Raw genomic sequence first — 17,479 nt, forward strand, 5'->3', positions numbered from 1 at the left:
ATGACCAGTCGGAGACAGGGCTGATCAAGGGGTAGCAGCTAGGGCCCAGGTTTTATTCAGTGGGGGAAGCTAGTAGCGTGGCCTAGCTTGCAAGGAGCCTTCTGGCAACACTGGCTCATCACTGTCTGTGGCAGTTAATACTGGCTGCATTCTCTTGGAGAGCCTAGAAGAAACACCTGTAGAACCTGAGGCATCTTCCCTCCCTGCTAAAGGCTGAATCCCCACGGCAGAGCCAGGAGGGAGATGCACAGAGCTGCCTCCGTCTCTCCTTTGGAACCTGATACGGCTCCTTCTAACGATTGCCGAAAGTCTCAACTGAAGCCTCTGGAGGGCAAAATATTGCAACACTTACAAACACTCATACACACTCATGCCCTCTGAAGAAGCTCTTAGCCTACCATCTCTAGCCAGAGCCCAGAACTGGAGACTACGATGCCCTTTCTCTGATGTAATGGCCGACCTCAATCTCAGGGGGAAAGAGGCCATCGCCTGCATTTCTAACCTTTTACCAGCTTCCTTCCATGCCAAGGAGAAACTAAGAACAAGAACACAGTACTGTAATCTGATCCCCAATTAGCATAAAATAAAAACAACCCAGTCATGTTTTCCACGGGCTTTTCCAACCTCAAACTAAACGCATGAAGCAGGGAGAAAGAGATAAAAATATACACGTGGAACTATAAATATATATACTGTCTGTGTATGTGCCACCAAGAACTCTCACTCAAATGAGAATCTGTCTCTAGGAAAACCAAGCAGCCAGATGCAGAAATCTGAGAATTTTCCCTTTCCGAAGTGCAGTGTGAGTACAGAAAGGAAGGAAAAGTATCCTGGTTACTGGGTATGGAAGGGGTTAAATCCTCAGCCATCCTATTCTAAAGTGATTTATGATGATGTGTAGTGTTTCAAAACTTTCCCCCACCCCGGAGAACAGCCCTCCCCCCATCCACCCCGCCATCACCATCGAGTCCACTCTCAACGTGTTGAAATGGGAAGGAGGCGGTGTTTTGCTGATCTGTTAAATTCTTAGTGAAGTTTCCTTGATTTCCAGTGGCTGCTGTTGTTTGAGTTTGGTTTGGATCAAAACTGAGGTTGTCCTGGCATTTCTGGGACTGAATCCAGGCAAGAGGAAGAAGAAAAAGAAGGAGAAGGAAAAGAGGAGAAAAAAAGGTGGGGAAAAATAAAGGGAGGAGAGAAGTGTAGGAAGAGGAAAAAAAGTCCTTTTTAACATCACATTCCTGTGTTTTCCCTCAGTCTGGAAAACATATTAATCCCAGTGCTTTTACGCTCGGAAACAAAGGGACTAAGCCAGACTGTAGGGGAAAGGGTGATAAGAAGGATCCTGGAACTCTAAAGAGAGAAAGAGCGAGATTCAGAACTAGCTGGGGCTCCACTGTAAGGGACGTCCTGTGTCTGTCGGCACAGGAGATTGGCACACACAGACACACGAGACCGCGCAGAGCCTACAGACAAATGGAGATGCAAAGCCTCAAAAGGACAGCTCCTTTCACTTCATCCTACTTGTCAAGAAGGTAAAAAGACACAGCCAGAAAGAAAAGAAGAAAGCAGCTCAGCCCTCAGGTCAGGACAGGCGGTGGGTCTGTGGTGCGATTTTGGGAGCTGGAGCTGCGGCTCACCCCCTTTGTATCGCTCAGCCTCTCAAAGGAGAGAGAGGGTTGGGAGGAAAAGTGTTTCATCTGGGAAACTGTCCTGGGACCACACTTCAGATTGCTTTTTAAACCCTCTGCATTCCATCTCCATGAGCCACAATGTAAGTGTGTAATCCTTCTGTCTTCGGTGTGTTTGTTTGTTTCTTTGTTGCTTATTGAAGAAATGAAATGGGAATGTAGTCGTAATTAATATGCTCAGTGTGCATTTTCTCTGGAGCATCAGTCAGTTGAAACAGTGCAAGCATGCTGAGTGCAGACCCGAGTTGGGTTTCCTGCTTAATGTAACTGTCTCTGCTAAGCACTGACAAATTACAGGGGTTTAAAAGCAACAGGATCTCATCCTATTTTCCATTCCCTGACCTCTTTCCTTCTGCTTTAACCACCCCTTCCCCCTCCCCTAGGCCAACAGAGAGAGAGAGAGAAAAAAAATGCCCAGCTCTGTTTGCAGTTAAATGATTTTCTTTCTTTTTCCCCCCTCCCCTTTCTGTCTTTTGACCCTGCTGCCTCCCAAAGAGGATTGCACAATGACATGGAGAATGGGACCCAGTTTTACCATGCTGTTGGCACTGTGGCTGGTGTGTGGATCAGAACCCCACCCCCAAGCCATGAATAGAGGGAGCCATGGAGGGCGGAAAGTGCCTCTGGTCTCCCCAGTCAACAGAAGGCCAGCCCGGTTTCTGAGGCACACGGGGAGGTCTCAGGGAATTGCGAGAAGCACTCTGGAAGAACCAAACCTCCAGCCTCTCCAAAGAAGGAGGAGTGTGCCGGTGTTGAGAGTAGCTCAGGCAACCGCACTGCCGGCCCCTTTGGGCATCAATGGAGCCTTGGTGAGACCTGAGCAGAGACCAACAGCCCGGAGCTCTCCGCGTGAGATGGTCCGAGATGAGGGGTCCTTAGCTCGGTCAAGAATGTTGCGCTTCCCCTCGGGGTCCAGCAATCCCAACATCCTTGCCAGCTTTGCAGGGAAGAACAGGGTGTGGGTCATCTCAGCCCCCCACGCCTCGGATAGCTACTACCGCCTCATGATGAGCCTCCTGAAGGACGATGTGTACTGCGAGCTGGCGGAACGGCACATTCAGCAGATTGTGCTGTTCCACCAGGCAGGCGAGGAAGGAGGCAAGGTGCGGAGGATCACCAGTGAGGGCCGCGTCCTGGAGCAGCCCCTAGATCCCAACCTCATCCCAAAGCTAATGAGCTTCTTGAAGCTGGAGAAGGGAAAGTTTGGCATGGTGCTGTTGAAGAAGACGCTGCAGGTAGAAGAGCGCTACCCTTACCCGGTCAGGCTGGAGGCCATGTATGAGATCATCGACCAGAGCCCCATCCGCAGGATAGAGAAGATCAGGCAGAAGGGTTTTGTCCAAAAATGTAAGGCCTCTGGAGTAGAGGGCCAGGTGGTGGCGGAGGGGAACAACGGTGGTGGAGCAGGGAGGCCAGGCCTGAGCAGTGAGAAGAGGAAAGAAGACCAGAGGAGAGCACACGTCCCGCCAACCCGAGAGAGTCGGGTGAAGGTGATGCGAAAACCCGCCACCACTACGGGGGCTCCCCCCTCACCTCCTCCAACCCCAAGGGCCACCACCCTGTCTCCTGCTTCAGTCACAACAGTGACTCGGGCCACCTCTCGGGTGGCAACTGTAGCTGTAAGACCTACAACCACTACAGCCTTTCCGACCACCCAAAGGCCCTGGACCCCTCGGGCGCCTCCCTTCTCAGACGCCCACAGGCCCCCAGCAACAGCGGAGGTGACCACTGCCAGGGCCCCTGTGGCCTCAGAAAATCTCTACCCTCCACCCAGGAAGGAGCAGCACAGGGAGAGGCCACAGACCACCAGGAGGCCCAGCAAGGCCACCAGCTTCGAGAGCTTCACGGCTGCCCCTCCCACCACCGTTGCAGAGCACAGCACAAGGGCTGGCGCGGGGCGGGTCCGGGACAACCGCACAGACAGGCGGGAGCATGGCCCCCGGGACCCAAACGTGGTTCCAGGACCTCACAAGCCAGCAAAGGGGAAGCCTCCCAAAAAGAAGGCCCAGGACAAAATTCTTAGCAATGAGTATGAGGATAAGTATGAGCTCAGCCGGCCTACTGCCTCTCAGCTGGAGGAGGAGCTGCAGGTGGGGAATATTCCCCCCCAGAAAGCAAAGGAGTCGAAAAAGCATGAGAAGCTGGAGAAACCCGAGAAGGAGAAGAAAAAAAAGATGAAGAATGAGAAAGCAGACAAGTTACTCAAGAGTGAAAAGCAGCTGAAGAAGGACAAGGCTGAGAAAAAGAGCAGGCAGGACAGAGAGAAGAGCAAGAAGAAAAAAGCGGGGAGGACAGAGCAGGAAGGCTTCCTGAAACCCACCACCAAACACCTCGCTCCCAGCCCCCGGAAGTCGGCCACTGACCTGCTGGGCTCCTTCGAAGGCAAACGAAGGCTCCTCGTAAGTAATCTTCTGCTTGGCATTGTTCTGTGGGCTGAGGCAGGGCGTGTTAACGTTCGGTTTGTTGTTTTTCTAAAATCACGTTGCTGGATGGCACACTGTGGCTGAACCTGTACCATGTCTAGAAGATCCAAGGAAGAGCAGCCAGGCCAGCAGCTCCTTTTGGTTAAGATGCTCTGAGAACCTCTCTCCACACAGACTCACAGCCCTAAGGGACAGGCAGTGACAGGGGACCTGAAACATGAGCCCAGGGAAGCACCTGTAGTCAGTTTCTTCCAAACCCGTCACTACCACCCCCTATCCTTACTCCTCTCTTTTAAGGGATAGTTCTGGATACAACTTCCTTTTACCAAGTTCAAAGGACAAAGGAAGGAGGAAGGAGTTCCTAAAATGGCATGCATTGACTCCAGTCACAACTTAGGAAAAGGGTTTCTCTCTGCGTGAACTTAGGAACTTAGAAGCATGTGGATGGGGAAATGGCAAGATTCCTTCTTCCCCCCTGATTAGGTCCATATCAAAGATAGGAAGCAGAAAGTAAGGCAGCCTGGGTGGGAGTGGGTATGACCGGGAGTGGGGAAGGGTCCTTATTGGTGTGACCCTCACAAATACTTTTAAAACCGCTTGGCTAAAATCTTCTCCCTTAAAGGCTGCCTCCTCCATCACTGCCCAACTACCAGTAAGAAGCCAGAAGGATGGAGAGTGGGGCACTGGCTTAATTGCTCCCATTTCCAACACCCTAGAGACATTGCTGAATTTGGAGGCAAGATGTCATGTCAGTTTCTCCTGTGCCTCTATAAAATGAGCATGTCTGTGTGTGTGTGTGTGTGTGTGTGTATGAAAAAGGAGACAAGCAGTCCTTACTTCTGCTTTGCCTGGTTCTGAGTACCACATGTGTTGAGCATGTCACATGTCCATCTCAGTAACTCTCTCTTTGGGCCACTACTCGCCACCATTCGAAGAATGATGATAACAGAATCTAGTCAAACCCAAGGAAGACTCTGGACAGGAATAAGCTCCATCCTAAATGTAAGGGCACTTCCTCAGTGATATGACAATGGCTCTTTCTCCTCTCCATGTCCCCTTGCACCTCTTTTAGTGCCCCTCCAAGATTTTACACCTAGCTTCTTAAGGCTCTCATTTACTCCAGACTGTCCAGGAGGAGAAACGTCTGATCCAATTACTTCAGAGAAAAAGGTCAGGAAATTAATGTTGCGTAATGTGAGTCAGGAAGGATTTTCTCAGATACCTGGGTGGTATGAAGCCATCTTGCACCGTTAAGGACAGCATCTATCCTACTGAACGGACAGGGTGATTCCTGGCCCTGCATTCCTGCCACCAAAAGAGACAGGCACTCTTCTCTCAAGGCATCTTTCAGAAGGTCTTTTACTTTTTCCAGTTTGGCCTAAATGTGGGTTAATGATGTAAACAGAGCAACTCTGGTGTCCATTTATCTGGTTTCAAAAAGTTTAAATGTGCATTTGAATGTTATTCAGAGCAGAGTCCCTTGTGGTGTTCATCACGGGAGGGGCATGTCCCCAAATTCTCTTAGCTGTTCCATCCATCATGTATGTAGGTCTTAGAACCAAACCTAAGTTTTGGTTGATTCTAGAGGTTGTGTGTGTGTGTGTGTGTGTCTTGTTATATACTTTTTGTATGTTGTTACTCATTTTTAACCAGAGCCTTAAAGTAACTATATAAACTTAGGTTAGCAGAGGATAGGCTGGCTGGTAGAGTAGTTTAACAGCTGCTTGGTTACTCCCAGAGGACATAAATTTAAGTGGGAATGTTCCAGTCAGAACCAAAAAGCATCACTGATTTCAGAGAAGAACTCTACCTGGTACTGGAATGTTTGGTAGACAAGCCGTGGGGGCAAACTGCCCTCTTTAGGGTGTGGGAAAGCATCGGAGACGTGCTCTCCTCTTGCATACCTGGGACTTTGTCCTGCCTGCTAAAACACATCACCCAACCTGGCCGTTTCACCAGCAAGGCAGGCCAAGGGCTCCTCATGGACAGCCTTTAACCAGGGGAAAAATAAGCTTGGGTAAAATGTCGGGATTGTAATTGTGCTCCCATCTGGCGAATACTTCCATTGCCCCTAGTTCGTGAGTGAAAAGAAAGGGTTTTCCTACTATCTCCCTGATATTAGTCATGCTTTTCATTTCTCCCTCTGTCTTTCCACTCCCTCAGTCAGGGGTTTGAAAGCCCAGCTGGGTCTTTTTTGCTTTTAACAGCATCCCTGATCATAAATTTCTAGCAAATGAAACTCCAATGACAGCTTCTACTGATGTCACGTGAGGCAAAACAGAAACCAGCTGGGATTGCTCATGGCAGTGTTGTTCTTTGGGGCTGGCAAGAGAGCCAGGTTTGTTATTAGAAAGAAAGTACAAACAGGAGCGTTTCAGTCTTGCAATCCCACGTGTGCCCAGCTCATGATCATATCAGAAATGTGTTTTCTGAAGAGCTAGTCATGTCTAAAACAACAATAGATTAGAAAAGACGCGATGAAATAAACATGATATAAAATCAAAAGACGGAGAGAAAAGAATCTGTTTCACTAGGCAGCGAAGAGACTAGTGTTTCTGATGAGAGACTGCTGGTGCCGTTTATCTTTCTTCCACTCATTTTTCCTGTCAGACATGGCTGATGTTATTCAGGAAGTTCAGTGATTCAATTAGTAATCACTAAGGCTTAGCGCCCTCCAAGCTGTATGGCTGACGCACACCTCCAACTGGCCTCAGCCTAACCAGTGTGCTCAAACTGAAATGGGGTTTGCGTTCCAAGAAATCGTGCAGGTCTTTTAACTCATTTTCCCAGTTTTTCAGTGACCTACTGCCCAACTACAACTTATCTTATATGCCTAGTGCTTTGCATTTATTTATATCATTATTTAGATGTGAAAACCTCACGTAACTGCTACCTAACCAATTTCATAGAGAAACATAGGCAGCAAGGTTTTAGGTTGTAACTGGGTGAACAGCATCCTAGAGCCTTCAACGGAGTTGCCTGTGCATCCTGGTGTCCTATTCATACTCCTATTCTCAGGCCGGAGGTCAGTCCTTCAAACCCCCACCTCTCAGCCTGTCAACAGAAAGGGGCACATCCTGCAGGGCACTTGGCCGAGACCGTGTGCTTTAATTTTCACTGCAATCCCATGAAGAAGGATTTATTAACTCCATTTACAGAGGAGGAAACGGAAGCTCAGAGAGGCTGAGAAGTTTCCCAAGCTGTAGAGCTAATATGAGGCAAAGCCAGAATTAGAACTCAGGTCTGTTTGGTTTTAAAGTTCATGCTCAAGCTGCTCCCCGATTCTGCCTTCCTGTGGGTGTGAGCTTCCCGTGGGCACATGCCATAAACTCAAGGGGAAACTGAGAAATTATCCTGCCAGTTAATCAATGCAGATGTTTTAAAATTCATTTTCAACCTTGAATTACCCAGCTAAATGGTAAGATGTAGCAGTTGTCAACATTTTGTGCTAAGCACAAATGTAGAGGTTTTGCCTTTAGTTATTTAAGATTAGCACCTGAGCAACAATCTGTTGCAAATCTTTTTTTTTCTTCTTCTTCTCCTCCCCAAAGCCCCCCAGTATGTCGTTGTATATTCCAGTTGTAGGTCCTTCTGGTTCTGCTATGTGGCATGCCGCCTCAGCATGGCCTGATGAGCGGTGCTAGGTCTGTGCCCAGGATCTGAACCGGCCAAACCCTGCGCCATCAAAGCAGAGTGCATGAACTTAACCACTCAGCCACGGAGCCAGCTCCAAGTTTTTCCTTTAATACCTAGCTAGTTCTCTGTACCTCAGCTCTCTGGCTTTCCTGGCAGTCAGTCAAGAACAATAGATTGTATCCCAGTTAACCTTATCCCTCAAACTGGTTGGTGCCTGTTTGGGGTGACAACAGTGAGAATATAGATAAGATGTTTGTCACTAAAACATTGGACTATGTGGAGTACAGCTGACAAGCTGTCACTTTGTGCCCTGAGATTTACCTGCTTGTCAATTAACAAGAGGCCTCATAGTGTTGAATTGCAGTGATTCAAGTTCAAGTGTAAGCATTCTTTGGAGACTGAGTCTCCTGTAATTCAAGTGGGTTAGTTCTTTCAACCTTACCTCAGGAATCTGGATATTGCGATAATAATCTACCTATTTGGTTTAATTTTAGAAAAGGACATAAAGCTCTGCTTTACTAAGGCAGACTACTAGCTTGAATGTTATTTTTTCAGAATCCTGTAAAGATCTAGTGTTTTGAGCCTAACCCAGTATTTAGAATAATCTGAGCCTTACAATACCTTCCCCTAGCATCTTCCCATTCCTGTTTGCTCCCTTTAGTTATGCAAACTGGCTTCATTACACTCTGAGGCTCCTTGTGCCAACACACAGTTAGAACAGAAAAGTGAAAAAGAATCACAACACAATTCTAAATTCATGATACATGCCCTGATTTATCACCACCCAACGGGAAAGAGGCCAAGTGCCAACAATAGTGTTTACTGAGAAGCTCTAGGATGCTCTTTTTAGGAAGAGGGGATTGGAAATAGTTACCATTTTAAATACTGTTTGAAATACTGCCAAGCTAGAAAATGAATGGGATGGAGCCATCAATACACGGGGAAAGAGTGTCAGAACTTGTGCTGAGCATCAGCCTGCTCTGCTTTCCCTGATGCAAACTCGACAGGCAGATTCAACGTAACGGAGAGAGTCTTTACCAACTGCATCTAGGCGTTCATAATCCGGGGACCATGTTCCTGAGTCCCTCCCCTCTCCTCTGACTGGATTATCTGTATAACCTGAGGGAGGGGGCCAGCATGTGTGCTCCTACCACCTGCACGGCACTGACAGGGCTGGGGCTTCAGAACCTTGAAGAACTTATACTCTAGTCGGGGAGGTGTGACATAAATATGAAATAAAATAATAAATTGAGGAAATATATAAATTCCAAGTGAGCAGTGCAGACTGTAAGAACAGTAATTAAAAGAAGAAAGTGGTGATTGTGGGCTAGAAAGACTTTAAGGAGGATGCTACACTTGAAGAATGGCTCAGGTTCAGATATGGTAGAGGGGAGGGGAGTGGATTTGACCTTTCTAGGTGGGAAGGGTAATAGGGCCAAGGCTAGAAAGGAATGTGGGTGAACTATTCAGAGGCAACATACATGTATGGTGCTCCGGTGCACACAGCCTGTACACATGTATAGTTTTTTTTTTCTTTTCTGCTCAATTCTCACTACTTAATGAGGTTGGCGGGGAGTTATTCCATTGTAAAGATGAGAAAGCTAAGGTTCATAAGATTAAGTGGCTTTGTTAAGGCTACAGGATAGCCAGGGGTTGAACCAGGACTAAAATGCAGGCCCTCCAACTTTGGCTACAGTCACTCTTTCTCTTTGCCACTCTGCCAAGAGTCCTTTCATATCATAATTTAGACAGTCTGGCTACGGGGTGAAGAGGTCACGTAAGGGAGGAACAAGAGGAAAGGTTAGCAAGAGAGAACCTGGACCCAGGTTGTGGAGGGCAGGAAGATAGGAAATGAGTCATGCAAAATAAATGTCACCTCAACAGTGGGTTCAGCCATCCTTGGGCGAAGGTCCTGAGGTGAAAATAAACATCAGAGCTCTTTATTTATTTAAGTGCGATTCCCACTGGGTATCCATGGCCTAGGGTCACTGTGTTCAGAGAAAAGGGGGAGAAGCTGCCAGGCATGGGAGGATGAGTTTCTGTATGATTATGTATTGTCCGAAATCCTCAATTATGCACAAGGGGAAGAAAAAGACCAAATGGAGCTTTGAGGACTCTTGAAATCCTGCCATATCAAGGGCTGTCAACAGACTTTAAGGGTCCAAGGCAGAGTACGAGATGAATGAAATGGAGTCTCCGTACAGATTTGAAGTTACAGAGGCAGGTAATTATCAGTCATCTAGTGTCTGGGCATCTGTGCCCTGAGACACCTCTAAATGTATTCTAAATCTGGGCTTATCCTTGGTTTAGAATAAGGAGTCTCAAATCACTATCAGTAAATCTCTTTCTCTCACCTTTGTTTTTGACTATTTTGTGTTGTCACTTAACCATTCATTTTATTTATTTCAAAATAGTGTGTAGGTGAGCAAATAATAACCAGAAAGAAAAACCTAAAACATAGCAACTAAAACTAAAACTCCACGATTTGGGCTACCATCAAAACCTGAAGAAATATTTCCAAATGTCATCTAGCTAATTAAAAACTAGCAAACAAAGCAAAAATACCATCACCATATCTTTTTATAGCCACCTTAAAATTTTTTTTAAGGCTAAGGATGAATCAGCGAATAAATTTTTGGAAATTTTCTCTTTTTCCTCTTGGGAAATTACACTTCTAAAACAGGCCCTTCTTACCCACTCTGTTCCTCTGAACGGGCATATAAATACAAGATCAAAAATAAACTCAATCAGGTCTACTTAAAATAAATAATGATCTGAGAAAAAAATAACTTCATCCCTGAAAACCTTTGTTAATGTTACACTCAATGAGTAATAGAAGTTTGTCAAGCAGAGAGACCTCTTAGAAGGGAAAGCTTCAGGCAGCAATGAGTACATCTCTGACAGAAAAATCAACAGCAGGATCAAGCTGGGACCAGATTCATTCACCATTTTGATAAAGTATTTGGAGAAGGTTAGCGACATGGTGACTTCCCCTCTGAAAAATGCCAGGCTAATAACTACAAACTTCAGAAATATTTTATAAGGTTAGATGAGTAAGTAAAGAAGTGGCTGATAAATTTAAATGTGGTCTGATGCAAGAAAGTGTATGGAGGCTGACCTCTGAGCTCGGCGATGGGTGAGCAAAGCGTGAATAGACAGTGTTCATTGTAGACATCAGCCTAGTGAGCTATTTGAGGTCAAAGAGATTGACAGAGACCTGGTCATCATCAGAATAAAATTTTACATCCTCTCACCTCCAGGTGAACAGCACTGTGCCCACCGACTTGTGGAGTATGGTACACAGTTCTGGTTTCTGTTCAGGAAAAGCCTGATAAAATTGGAGAAGGCTCCGGAAAAGGCAACAAAAATAATCAAGGGAGTAGATAGACTTTTATATAGGGCTAGATGAAAACATTGAGGCATTCGTAGAGAGAGGGTTCAAGAGGAGCTCTAAAATATAGGGCTATCCTCTTTTATCTAAAATAATGCAATATATGTTTTTCCAGATGGCTGGTGGCTAAATCATCTCTTTCTGTTGTTCTTTCTTTCCTCTTTTTCCCCAGAAGAAGTCAGGGGTTCACAGTGAGCGTGAAGGACACAGGGGCTAGATAAAAAATACCAGGTCTGAACTGGAGAGAAGGCAGAACTGAAAGCGTGAAAGCCATACGGTTGGAGGCCTCCAAGATCAAAGATGTCCACCTCGGGGTCTGTACAGGCCCCCTGTGACAAGGGATATATTCTATGTGACAAAACATAGGCCAAAAGGCCATGGTAGAAACTTTCTACAAGATATCCTAATAAAAATCCTAAATCATAGAATGTTCCATTGTGCCCAAGACCTGGTTATGAAACCCCCTCAACCCTGTGGGACATGAAATAATCATAGAAATCACTAAATTCATGAAGGTCTGAGCAGCCAATTAGGAATAATGAAGATCAAATGAGGGAGGGGAGATAGCATTTATTGAACAATTATTACATGCCAAATATTCATGCGATGCTCACAACAGCCTTGCAAAATAAGTATTCCTGTGCAGAGTTTGCAAATGAGAAAACCAAGCTGCATGGAGACTAGTAAAGAAGGTAAACAATGGAAGCATGCAGAAAATTCTAAGCTGTTTGGAGCCATTTAAAAAACCCTTCCAAATGGTCTTTTTTGGTCATAATTATGCTAACTGTCCTACAGAACAGTATAGTTTTGTTTAGGTGAAATCACTACCGGTGCTCTATGACAAATCATCCCTTTGGGTTTTTCCTCAGTATGAAACTATCACTATGAATTAATATTTGCTTGCCTTCACCCACCTCCAGCTGATCACCACTCCTAAGGCTGAGAACAACATGTATGTGCAGCAGCGAGATGAGTATCTGGAAAGTTTCTGCAAGATGGCCACCAGGAAAATCTCCGTGATCACCATCTTCGGCCCTATCAACAACAGCACCATGAAAATCGACCACTTCCAGCTAGGTTCTCTTAAACATTTTAATTATATTATTGTTTTTCTCATGGTTAAGGTGGGACAAACTTTATGGGAGAGGTCAGTGGGGAATCAAAAGGAAGGGCTCACTCTTTGTGATAACAAGGTCAGATTGCCTAGGTATTTACATCACTGTTCCAGATGGTTCTAGTTTAAGGTTTGACACTTCAAAATGAAAAATATGCAAGCACGCGGTGGTTTGAAAGTCAGTAAGGTGGAGAAAAATGAGAGAAGTAATACAGTGCGGGGAGAACCAGAGAGGTATTCACAGGCTCTCTTCTGGATCCTGAGTCTTCTCGCCTGTGAGCAACACCATCTGATCTTCTTGCAGCCTTGATGCTGCAGGCGACTCACTCACAGACGGGGACCTGCCAGACCCTTGCAAGTACTTGATTCTGGCAAGGCTGGGGAGGGAATTAACCAGGGCTGAGAGAAGCTGTTAAGCTAAACGAAAAGTCACTGAAAATATGGACTGAACTGCACCCAAGTCCTTTTGGAGAGCACAAGAATTTGGCTAGATGTAGAGTTTTCACAATTTTTCATATTAATGATGCATGTGAGACTCGCGAGGCGCACAGCTCAGCGACGGGCAGCTGAGAGCCAACTCGCTGCCGCTCTCATGGGAACAGTGCAAGACTCACTGTGAGTGGTTCAGCCTCATAGTCAGAAGCCCCAGATGTGCCCCACCCAGTTTGTTTTATAATTACTGTTGTCTCTAGGGCTTTATTTTTTAAGAAATTTTTTTTCTTATGTGCGTTCTCTACTTTTAAAAATTCTCTTTTTAACTATAGTGAAAATCCTTCATATTCCACTATTTGCATATTCTGCCTATTTTTCATAAACTATATTTCATCTGAAAACATCTGAAAGAATATAAAACATATTTTCCCTATTAGTTAACAGTTAACTTCAATACATGTAACACGTTATCTCACAGATTTTTCTGTCATGTGATCTTGGTATAATTGAACACATAACAGTGATAACTATGTCATGATAATGTCAATTGGATTTTAATATGGTCTAGCTTTCTAAATCATATTTTTTTTATTGTGGTAACAAGCCTTAACATGAGATCTACCCACCAACTAATTTTTAGGTGCACAATATAGTATTGTTGACCGTAGACACAGTGCTGTACAGCAGGTCTCCAGAACTTATCAGGTAGAAGTTTCAGTTACAGAGTCTCTGTCTTTGTTAGCTCGCTGCCCCCTGAGATAGCTCCGAAGGAAAATCAACAGCGCTTTTCCTAACGTCATATCATAAATCAGTGTGGCTCAGTGATTGGTTTGTGGACCTTTATCCCTGTGCTGTGTGTATGTTTGGGAGGGAGAATGGGAAAAAAAAGGAGTGTCCTTACCTTAACTAAAATAACAATAATCCTACAAATAAAAGACACAAAAGAAGTTCTGGAGTCAAACCAACGGGTTCAAATCCACAGTCACAACTTATTTGTTGTGTGACCTTGGGCAAGTCACTTCCTAAGTCTCAGCTTAGAACTTAGTTCTGTCTATTTCACAGGCTATGCTGGAGATATAATAAGATAATGTAGGTAAATACCTGTCACATAATAAGTACTATTATTGTGTTCCTCATCAGCACCATTTGTTCTGACAGGCATGTGGAGATCAGTGAGCTGTCGCAGGGACTAGAGCAGCCATAAGTGAAAAAGACTTGTAATTGCTTCCTACTAATTAGAGAATGTTGACAGCGAACCCTCACAACTGCTCTTCAAGGTCAGGCTGCCTTACTACTCCTGATGATAAAACTGAAGCCTCAGGGACTAACACTACAAAGCCATATATTCAGTGGTTAACTGGGATTCAAGCACTTGCTTCTGAATTTTCAAATGGTAGCCTGAGCCAGTGAGTTTAATTATAATCCAGATGTCTAGAGAGGAAGTAGGTATTCAGTCCAGTACAGAAACTGGTGCTGGCTGGTGATGAAAGCCTTCCTCCACCAGGTGTTCCCACTGTCAAATGTGTGATCCACCAACTCTTATGCAAAGAATTCTCATTCCTTATTTCAGAGAAGTTTGGAAAAAATCATTATATCTTTCACCTCAATCTCTATATGGTCCTAACTGTTATAAGCATCTGGTGCTGCCTTGGCAAATTGTTAGCATTAATCTTGCTGTTTTTTAGACATCTGGATTGAATATGAACTGTAGAGGGACTGAAGTTGTCTTTTGTGCCTTATTGGAAGTCAGGTATTGTGATTTGGGTGTTTGCCTCTCACTGAATGGCAGCTTGGACATGATTTGGGGGGCCTTTTATTTTGTTTCTCAACTAATTCCTGGAAGGCCTTTCTCTCCTTGTGTCATGTCCCAGGTTACCCTTATGGAAAGGCTGTAGTATTTTCAGCCAGGACTGGGAGTCAGCCATGGGAAAATATGAATTGCCAAGCACCGTGGTCTCAGTGAACCAAACTCCAGCCTTGACCGATTTTCAGCTGGAAATATATCAGATGGCTTTACTTTCCTTAAAAATAAATCAAGTACTCTCTACTCTTCCAGACTTTTCCTGGGCCTTGAAAGCAGAGGCCCACATCCAATTACAGTGTGGGCTGTGCTCACCAGCTGGTCCATATTGCTAAATGTATTTGAACTATAGATGATGGACCTACAGATGCCAGGAAACTTGCCTTAAGATTTCAGGTATTACCCTAACAGAAGTTATTTATGCTTGGCCAAATTCCTGGTTTTGCCAGTCCAGAGTATATTATACACAAGAGTTTAGAACGACCTAACACGTAAAGACATTCTTAATTGTTAGTGGTATTTAAAATACTGGTCTGAAATAGGAATATTGGTGTATGTGTTAAGAGGATGGATTACAGACAAAGTTCGTCAGATAGGAAGAAGTTGCTGGCAAAGACACTTTATTGAAGAATGAAGAAAGTGAGGAAAAAATGTAGCAAACATGTTTCTTTCTTAGCAAAATACAGGGACAAAAAATATTTTGAGACTGATATTCAATTACCAAATTTTAAGGGCTAGAATGCACCAGACATTTTTATGGGGCAAAGGAAGTTCTTTGACAGCTTCTTTTGAAACAAGAAGAGTCCGAGGGTGTTGACCTTAAACAGATAGACAGCCAGTTATGTCTCCAGTGAAAATGGGTTTATTTGGGATCAGCAAAGAATTGCAATTCCAGATCTGCAACCAGGGCGAGCCACCTGCAAATCCTCCAGCAGAAAGGGAGGAGAAACTCTTATAGGGAGGAAGAGGAGGTTGGGAAGGCTATTGTAAACCAGGAGTCCATTGCAGGAACTGGGAGTTCAATATGTAGTGACTTTTCATTGGCTCAGTTCTGACAGTCTCTCATTGGCTGAGCTTCTCGCCAGTCAAGAAGAGGAAGTCTTTCTTCTTCCTGTTGGGCTGGCAGAGGGCATAGGAACACCCTCTTTTGGCCTCTGACTCAGATTAAATGAGGTTTCTGTTTATTAATTTCCACAAGGGTAATGGATAAAAAGGGAGATGGAAAAGTTGATGGAGGTGGAATGTGGCAACAAGGAGAGAAAGTGTTGATTCCTTATTCATATGAGTAAGGAATTCATAGCTGAATTTCTAAAATAACTTTTAAATGATAGAACAGTTTTCAGCCTAAAATGCTCTTTCTGTCTTTGATCCTGTTGAAGAGAATTGTTCTTTATGAACAAGCTTCACAACTATCAGGATCCGGATCCGTAACAATGCAAAAATGCTCCTTTTCCTCAGGAGCACCTGAAAAATGGACCCTTTGCCCCAATTCCTCCTTTCATCGCTGGTGACACTGCCTGGCAGCTGCCTTCTCTACCCTGCCACCCTGAGCTGGGAGGCAAGGCTGGGTGACTGATCAGATTTCCAGACACTGGCTGTCCCTCTCTGCTTATTCAGTCTTTGATTATCAATCATTCTGTGCCCTAGAGGCTAGAGAGCCTGTCCCCTAACTTGTTCAGCCATCCTATTCCACTGTCTTTGCTGCCTCTGACATCAAGTGTATGAGTGTCAAGATCAGCCCTTGACAATCAAGTAGCAAAAAGCACCTGATAAAACAATTGTTTGAAGAACATGGTGGAGGGATGTGCTCTTTCAATTGCAGTCATCAGAGGAGATATTGTAAATATCAGAGGATTTTGAAAATTGGGTGGATTTAATGGAGGGGCCTTGAACCTGAGTAGATTATTCAATAGATGATGGCTCTATCAAGGTACTTTTTGTTTTATTTAATTTTTTAAAGAAACGATACTTTTTTTGGATTCCAAAGTCAAAGCTACATTAAAAAGTATAAAGAGACAAGTCTTCCAGCCATTCCTGACTCCTTTACCCTGTTACTCTCTGCCCCCCCATAGGTACTTTTATGATTCCTTATTTATTAATTTAGTGCTTCTTTATACAAACACAAATAAATGTAATAACCCATATTTCCCTTCTTTTTACTCTTTTCACTTAAATGTATTTCCTGGAAATCTTTCCTTATGAGTGTATAGAGATCTTCCTCCTTCTTTATGAGGCCATTGTGAGCTTCTGCCACAGTTTATTTAACCAGTCCCCTTGTTGACGAACACTTGGATTGTTTTCAGCATTTCGTTACTATAAACAACTTCACAATTAATAACCCTGTATGTATATCACTTTATGTATGTAGATGTATCTTTATGATAGATTCTGAGAAGTAGGACTGTTGGGCCAAATGGAAAATGTATCTAGTTTTGGACGTATCTCCAGATTTCTCTCCATACAAGTTGTATCATATTGCAATCTGACCAGCAATGTGTAAGAGTGTCTATTTCCCCAAACCTCTCCATTGAGTGTGTAATCAAACTTATGGGTGTTTTTAGCCAATGTGATATGTGAAAAGTAGTATTTTAGTGTAGTGTATTGTCGGGCAGCATTTCTTTTTTTATGAGTATGATTGAACATCTTTTTATATGTTTAAGGAGAATTTATATTTTGTTTTTAGTGTTCTTTGCTCGTTTTTCTGTTGGGTTGTTCATCTTTTTAATCTCAATTTGTAGGTACTCTTTATAAATTAGAATGAAAATTCAGACTCCCAAGTCCCCTTCCCACTCCAAGATACTGACCCAGTTTGGAGACGTGGTCGAGGGATCTTTTTTTAAAATGTTGCTTGAGTGATTCTGATTTGCAACCAGGTTTGGTCTTGAGCAGAGGGTTGGGCGTAGGATAGAAGGAAGAGAGGACTAGAAATGTAGATTGGCACTTAATTTTAGAGAATTTCTCATACCATGACAAAGAATTCGAACTTTATTTGGT

The 17,479-nt window shown here is 44.2% G+C and overlaps 1 protein-coding gene across 4 annotated transcripts in view; it reads left to right on the forward strand.

The window, feature by feature from the left end:
- Positions 1-572: 572 nt before the first annotated feature.
- The window catches only part of CCDC80 (coiled-coil domain containing 80), a 35,293-nt gene continuing 18,386 nt past the window's right edge, over positions 573-17,479 (forward strand). The window contains exons 1-3 of one of the 4 annotated variants that reach the window (XM_005601991.4): positions 573-1,532; positions 2,184-4,087; positions 12,059-12,215. In XM_005601991.4, coding sequence (XP_005602048.1) covers positions 2,195-4,087; positions 12,059-12,215 — 2,050 coding nt within the window. In that variant the 5' untranslated portion in view covers positions 573-1,532; positions 2,184-2,194. Of the gene's footprint in view, positions 1,772-2,183; positions 4,088-12,058; positions 12,216-17,479 lie in introns of all 4 variants that reach the window. The other 3 variants (XM_005601988.4, XM_005601989.4, XM_005601990.4) reach the window with 3 other exon arrangements.

Source organism: Equus caballus, chromosome 19 (genome assembly GCF_041296265.1).
Source record: "Equus caballus isolate H_3958 breed thoroughbred chromosome 19, TB-T2T, whole genome shotgun sequence".
In the NCBI taxonomy this organism is placed as follows: Eukaryota; Metazoa; Chordata; class Mammalia; order Perissodactyla; family Equidae; genus Equus; species Equus caballus.